This window comes from Micropterus dolomieu, linkage group LG04 (assembly GCF_021292245.1).
Source record: "Micropterus dolomieu isolate WLL.071019.BEF.003 ecotype Adirondacks linkage group LG04, ASM2129224v1, whole genome shotgun sequence".
Classification (NCBI taxonomy): Eukaryota; Metazoa; Chordata; class Actinopteri; order Centrarchiformes; family Centrarchidae; genus Micropterus; species Micropterus dolomieu.
Window position 1 is genome coordinate 13,756,519 of NC_060153.1, and position 7,416 is coordinate 13,763,934.

Consider the following 7,416-nt stretch of genomic DNA (forward strand, 5'->3'; position numbering starts at 1 on the left):
GGGCAGGTATATACAACCTTTAGGATGAAAAGCATCCTGTGTGATGAAGTGTGTAAACTGTTGTGCTTGACCCCGTAGGTATGTGGTTTCAGTAGCTCACCAAGTGAGGTGTATTTATGGTGTCAGAAGATGTGTGTGCCTTCACCTGCATGTCTCAAGCTTGTAATTAGGAAAAGGTGAGAGGTGAGCTCAGAGACCACTGGATGCTTTTTAACAGACCCCTTTCTTCTAGTCAGTCATCTGTAATGACTGTATACGACCACTCTCACTGTCACATTTATTTGTTGCGCTGTAAATGCCACAGTAACCAATTCTCTTGTGGTCACTGTCCTGCTTCAAATGCACTGGAAACATACTGCACATGTTCTTGTCAATTAGGGACAGGTCAGCTTTGAAGCGCTAAGCAGCAAGACAACAAGCTTCTTAGGTCTTGTAACTGGCCGTCCCAGTCATGCATTAGCCTCTAAAATCTAAAACATGTTTACCAAGTGAAAATATTACATCCTGCACGCACTGACAAACAGCTGCAGAGGAATTTCAGTGATTGATCGGTGGTCGCCCTGTGTTTCTCATGGTCGTTAGGAAAGGAGTTGGTCGTTAGGGAAGTAACAGGTGATTAGGGGACGTCCAGGTGTCAGCGGCATTACAGAACCACTCATTTGGTTTCTGGGGCAGCTGGCCAGGACGGGACAGTAGGACATCAAACAACCCACAGCTGGAGGAAAAGCAAGGGTAAAGCAAATGTAAGGAGAGAAGAAAACGGAAAGGAGAAGGGGAAGATGAGAAAAAGAGGGAAATCGAGAAGAGAGAAATATTTAGACAATCAGGGGATGTAAGGAAGAGATATCTTTGATTTCAGTGTTGAGCTAAATATCTGTCGACTGTATTGTTAAGTCTCAGTGTCTTTTACCATTTTTCTTCTTTTCTTTTTCGTGTTTTGTGGTGAAATTGGCCAGCTAGGACTCACACACAAACACATACACACACACACACACACACACACACACACACACACACACACACACACACACTAAATTACTGGCTATACAGAGAAACACTGACAAAAACAGATTTTAAATAGTCACACATTGTTGATTCTTTTTTACTGCACACTATAAGATATTTTCAGTGTACTGTAACATACTGTAAGCCAGTGGGTGTTCCCCCTTTGGGTCCTTTTATAAGATGCAACTCAAGAGAAAAGTTTTTTTTTCATGAATAAAGCTATATAAATGGATGTAATGCTTTTGAGGGCAAGTTCTGTTAAGTCAATGGTTTTCACAGACAGCACAGGCCTTCCATAGCCATGGCCAGCCTGCGTTTGCTTGAGGGTTTGCCAGTTAAGTTTCACATATACAAGCTTCAGTTCTGAATCATAGCAGTCTGGCATACTCAACATCATTAGCTTAATCCCAATGTAATCGTGCCAAAAGCAGCAGAAGATCACCTTTAAAGAATATTGTAATATTAACCTGTATCGGTGTTCTTGGTGGCATGCGGCATAGGTTTGTCTGTGTACTGTCTGCATGTATGGCTATATGCTTGTGCATGTCACTGTTTGAGCAGATCTGTGTGTTAAGGAGCTGCTGTACCACTTCTAGCCGCTCTCAAGGACTCACAGTGTGTGTGTGTGTGTAATCAGACATGGCAGCTATTAAGCTGTCACAGTGGAAAACAGACATTGTAGCCCTAGCAGCGCCTGTCTTGGACAGAATTCTCAGTATTCTCTGACAGACTTTTGGAGGCTCCCAGAATGCCTGTGTCATAGCTCAGCGACTACGGGGTATTCACTGCAGGGGACCGGCGTCTAAGATCTGGCTGTGAGCCAGAGAGGAGAGGAGAAAGGGGAAGCATGCATGTTTAGTGTCTTTAGATGTACAGCATGTGTGTGTAGGTTTATGCTATACTAATGTTTTTTTCTGCAAGACATGTCCTTCTGGATCTCAGGTCAAAGGGCGCAGTGCCAAACACTCACACAGAGAGACAGACGCAGACAAAGACACAAAGACAGAGGAAATGATACAGTGGCGTCACCTCTCTCCTCCAGCGTCCTTATAAGGTTTCACAGAGCTTTGCAGGATTACAGTCTGCTTGTCTTTCTCACTCATGCTGCTTTTACAGGGACCCGACTGATTCACAGCGCATTATGGACATCGCACCAGGGCATTTTATCCACGCACATGTGACTCGTATATCTTTGCAAGGTCTAACTACACACAAACATGTGCACCTACACAAGCACACACACAATCCTAGAGAAGTTGTGAAATTCACAAGCCCTGGCAATTTCACACCCATATTGTGAACAGCTGTGGTGTCGATCAGCTGGCAATCTAAGGCGAATCTGAAATGTACTCCTACAAGCACAAAACAGGTAGGAAAAACACATTGTCTCTGCTCCATCCCTCTAAATTTCCCCACTCTGCGACATTAAGTTGCAGTCGATGTTTAAAGTAGTTTCTGATATTTACAGCTCTCTTCACTCCCTAACATAAAACAAGCCAGGCAAGCTACCCTACATTGTGTGTTTAGAGGGCTAAAACAGTCCCCTGCCCAGAACTAAAACATTCAGCCAGGGGAATATATTGTACCCATGTGTGTACTTCTCCAGCTCATTTATGTCCATGCAAATATTACCATAACCTCTTCAGATGAAGACTTTGGTAGTGTGTCACTGTGGGGTTTTTATTCCTGGCAAGTGGATTTACAGTAATTTCGGAATCGATCTGATTGTTCCCTGACATGGTATGGTGGTGAACTGAGTCACTTATAAAATTGCCATCCTGTGGGTGTGAATCACTGATGAAGGGATACTGAATCACTATAGAGCACAACTACATTTCATGTGTTGTGTTCAGTACAGGGCGCGCCATGAGAGAGAATGTGATAAGCTGTCAACAGATTTAACATATTTTTTCTATTATCCTCAATAAAGTGCATTCTTACTGTGGTATTTTTAATTTAGATTTTTCATCCTTCATTTTTTCCATCGTCAGTGAAATGAAAAAAAAAGAAAAGAAAGAAGGAATAACTCAAGAACAAGAAAAGCCTTATAAAGTGAAAACAAGAAGTGGGTGGAGAAGTCAGAGCGAGATCAAGAGTGATGTGTGTCCAAAGCCTCACAATATTGCATGACGACTCACAGGGAGAGATATTGTTTTTGGATAAGCTTTAGGATACACTACAGGAGCCTGTCCTCATGCCACAAACGACATGCCACATCATGAGCTGTCACAACATTCATACTGAGGTGCAAAATGGGTGTGACTTCAACTTGAAACAACAAAAATCTGCCTGCAATTTTCAAACACTCTCTCTCAACAGTTCTCCTTACATCCCTCCCAAACTTTGTCTTTTTTCGCCCCCCTCCCACCCCTCGAGCCAACCTCACAAACACACACTCCCCCGTTAAACATGTGTGTGTATGTGTGTGTGAGTGTCCTCCTCCTTCAGTCTCTCCATGGCTGGATTGTGGCAGCAGCTCAGCTCCCTGTGGCAGGGTCGAGCTCCGGCTCTCCTCCACCTCATCTGTCTTCTCTACCTAACCTCAGGTGCTCTTCCCTCGGATACCAAAGCCAGCCCAACCCCTCTGGAGGTAAGACATTGACATGGTCAGGGAAAAATATCATTCATATATTGCTAAATGCATGTTTCAACTTGTAGTTTAATAGTTTATGCAAGCTTTTTAAGAGTTGTGTTAGCTATTTATTTGCATAAAAGACATACTTCGCTGAGTAATACCAAAATCATAGCTGTATTTAACTTTTAGCATATTGGAGTTTGCTGTTGTTATGGACACTACAGCTAAAATACAACTATAACAAGACCACTGGTCTTTGTCACTCAGGCTAAATAATAACTAACATATCAATACATCAAATTGTGAATAAAGCATCAAATGGAAAGAACCAGAGGGGCCAATTAAAATAGACACGACACAAAAAGAACAGAAAATATCAGCTCTAAACTTGGAGGAGTGCAGAGGAAGACCAGAAAGGTTGCCCAACTCAAACCAAGTGTTGGACTGGACTGAGCGAGCTGTGGGATTTCCAGCAAGAGAGAGAGGGAGAGAGTTGGAGAGCAGGATGAACGAATAAAAACGGGAGAAAAAGAGCAGCAATATGATCCAGCAGAATTTATGATTATACTGTTGAAACACATGTCTGTGATGGTGCAGAGAGCATGCACAGAGTGTACGCTGATATACCTGCGTGGGCACATCCAGTGTTTCTACCTGTGGCTTTGTGCGCGTAAAAGTGTGTGAATGTGTGTGTTGGCAGAGGTTTCAGGTAGTGAAGGGGAATTTCTCTCGGATTTTCCTCCATGTTGGCTACCATAAGGTTGCAGAGATTCCTGCAGGAGCACGCAACATCAGCATACAGGAGACGATAAAGAGCCGAAACTACCTGGGTACACACACACACACACACGCTCACACACACACGCTCACACACGCACACACACACACACACACACACACACACACACACAGCAGAAATACGTTCAGAATGACAAACCCTGGAGTGATTGACGAACACTGGGTTTTTTTCCAGCTCTGCAGACCAAAAGTGGTCTCTCCATCATCAATGGCAACTGGGTGATTGACAGGCCCGGGATCTTTATTGCTGTAGGAACACGGCTGACGTACCAACGACCCAATGAAATCCGCTCTCGCAACGGGGAGTCCATCACTGCACCCGGGCCGCTGATTGAGGACCTGCATGTTTATGTGAGATGCAAACTGCATGGCACACACCATGGGAGCAGCATATTTCCCACAGCTCTTTTTCAAATACATTAATACTGTACACAAACAATACTACTACATGTCATCATATACCACATACCCCTCATCTCTCTCCCTCTGTCCCCACAGTTGATCTACCAGCAACCAGGTCCCAGTGTATACTATGAATACAGTGTGCCTTTACAAATGGCTCACTCCACTCCTGAACCAGACGCACCTTCTGATATTCAGCCCCTGGGTGAGTGCACGCACTAAACACACAAACGCACAAACACACACACTTACAACTTTTTTAGAGTGACCCTTAATGACCACAGTACCATTTTCTCATACTAAATATTGTTGTTTGCCCTCAGGGAACATAACACATACCAGATGCCTCTGTTTGTGTTTGTATGTACAGTACATTGTGTGTGTGTTCAGCCCACATTTCACCACAGGGCCATGGTTATGCCAATATGTATAATTTTCAGAAAAACTGTCCTTTTAAAAATTTTATTAGAATTTTGATAACATTTGATACGGGCATGCAGCCAAACTTAGTTCTGGCAAAGACCTCTTACCGCACACTGAGACAATAATCAGTCTCTTGGGCCATATTTCATTTCATTGCCTAATATTTAACCTTCATTAAAGAGATTAAAGAAAGCTTGATTTGTGTCTGTTGATATTTCCAGGGATCTTAAAAAAACTATTACTAACGAACTAACTATTCTTAAAGCACATCCAAACAGGTGTTTAGCATTATTGCAGCTGATTAAACCCCTACTCATGTTGAAGGAAGGTGGAGCTTTGCTGGGATTTATTGCTGCATTCCAGGCAATTCGGAACTGGGAAATTTACGACCTCCAACTAGAAAAATTATCATGGTACCATGTCACTTGAGTTCCTACTTGTGAACTCGGAGAAACAATATGTACCCAGACTTCACGAGTACCAGCTGAATGACATCACATGAAAATGGCAGCTCCCATGGAAGCACATTGTAAATGGTAAACCATAAACTAAAAGGCAACATCAAGGATATTTGCATGTTAACCATGTTTTTTGTTCACTTTTGGCGTCATGCACCACCATGCATTGGGAATGCTTTTAGGTCAGAAGTCAGATATTTCAACTGGAAATTGCCCAGTTCCGAGCAGTCTGGAACGGAGCATTACAGTAGTTCACCAGACCCCATGGCCGTGTCTGAAATCACTCCCAGATATAGTTACTCTATAGTGCACTATATTTACTTGTGTGTTGCGTGTGAATGTTTGAATGTTGAGCAATGTTTCCACTAAACAGTCCCCTCAGAAATTCCAAAAGTGGAAAAAAATATTTTTGTCCTTGGCATATACACTACTTTTTGATTAAAAAAACATAATGCAATGGGTCACATTTGATGGATGCAAAAATGACTGCCGTGTGGCACTACACCTTTTAGTGGTGACCCCAACGGATGATATTTAGTGTCCAAAATCTCACTTTACTGTTCACTATAGAGTAAACTATTCAGTGTCTATTATAAGGAATAGGGAATAATTAAGGACACAGCTCACTTATTAATAAGAAGGTGTAATTTATCCCACCCAAACAGGTGAAAAAAAGAAAACAAGAAAGTGATGGAGGTGTCAATCAAACACAGTCTGTATACACACACAGACCTAAGGTCCAATATGAGCCACAATTAGTTCAATTCAATTTTCAATTCAATTTTATTTATATAGCGCCAAATCACAACAACAGTTATCTCACAGCCTTTTCATAAAAGAGCAGGTCTAGACCGTACTCTATGATGCTATTTACAGAAGCCCAACAGTTCCCACCAAGAGTAAGCACTAGGTGACAGAGGCAAGAAAAAACTTCCTTTTAAGAGGCAGAAACCTCGAGCAGAACCATGGCTCAGGGTGGGCGGCCATCTGCCTCGACCGGTTGGGGGTGAAGGAGAGAGAGGGAGAGAGAGAGGGAGAGAGAGAGAGACGACAAGAGAGAGAGAGAGGGGGAGAGAGAGAGAGAGAGAGAGAGAGAGAGAGAGAGAGAGAGGGAGAGGGCAGGAGAGGAACAGAGAGAAAAAGAGAGGGATGGAAGAAAAGAGAGGGGAGGGAGGCAGCCTACACAATATACACACACAGAGGTACAGACAGTAAAGGTGATGTTGCTATAGACTAAATGAAAAATGTTATAGATATTTAGAGTAGTGTTAATGATAACAATCGTAATGTTAATGATTATAATAACAATAATAATAATAGGACTAGTAACAATAGTTGTTGTAGCAGAGGGTGTCAAGCAGGAACACGGGGGCAGCAGGTGACCCGCAGCCACAGATCCAGACTCCACAGCTCCAGAGCCAGAAAACCTGCAAGAAGTGATAGGAGGAGAGGAGAGGGACGAGAAAGCACAAGACTACGGGAAAGGGGAGAAGTTGTGTTAGTAACATGCAATAATGGGATGAGGTTGCATACAGAGGGAGAGAAAGTAGAGGAGAGAGGAGCTCAGTGCATCATGGGAAATCCCCCGGCAGTCTAGGCCTATAGCAGCATAACTAAGGGATGGTTCAGGACTCACCTGAGCCAGCCCTAACTATAAGCTTTATCAAAGAGGAAAGTCTTAAGCCTACTCTTAAATGTGGAGATGGTGTCTGCCTCCTGAACCCAAACTGGAACCTGGTTCCACAGGAGAGGAGC

The 7,416-nt window shown here is 43.1% G+C and overlaps 1 protein-coding gene across 1 annotated transcript in view; it reads left to right on the plus strand.

The window, feature by feature from the left end:
* The first annotated feature begins 3,207 nt into the window (after positions 1–3,207).
* Positions 3,208–7,416, plus strand: part of LOC123969690 (thrombospondin type-1 domain-containing protein 4-like) — a 4,416-nt gene continuing 207 nt past the window's right edge. Inside the window, exons 1-5 of the mRNA XM_046047309.1 lie at positions 3,208–3,595; positions 4,281–4,410; positions 4,554–4,729; positions 4,877–4,985; positions 5,104–5,130. Of these exons, the coding sequence (XP_045903265.1) occupies positions 3,461–3,595; positions 4,281–4,410; positions 4,554–4,729; positions 4,877–4,985; positions 5,104–5,130 (577 nt within the window). The 5' untranslated portion in view covers positions 3,208–3,460. The remainder of the gene's footprint in view (positions 3,596–4,280; positions 4,411–4,553; positions 4,730–4,876; positions 4,986–5,103; positions 5,131–7,416) is intronic.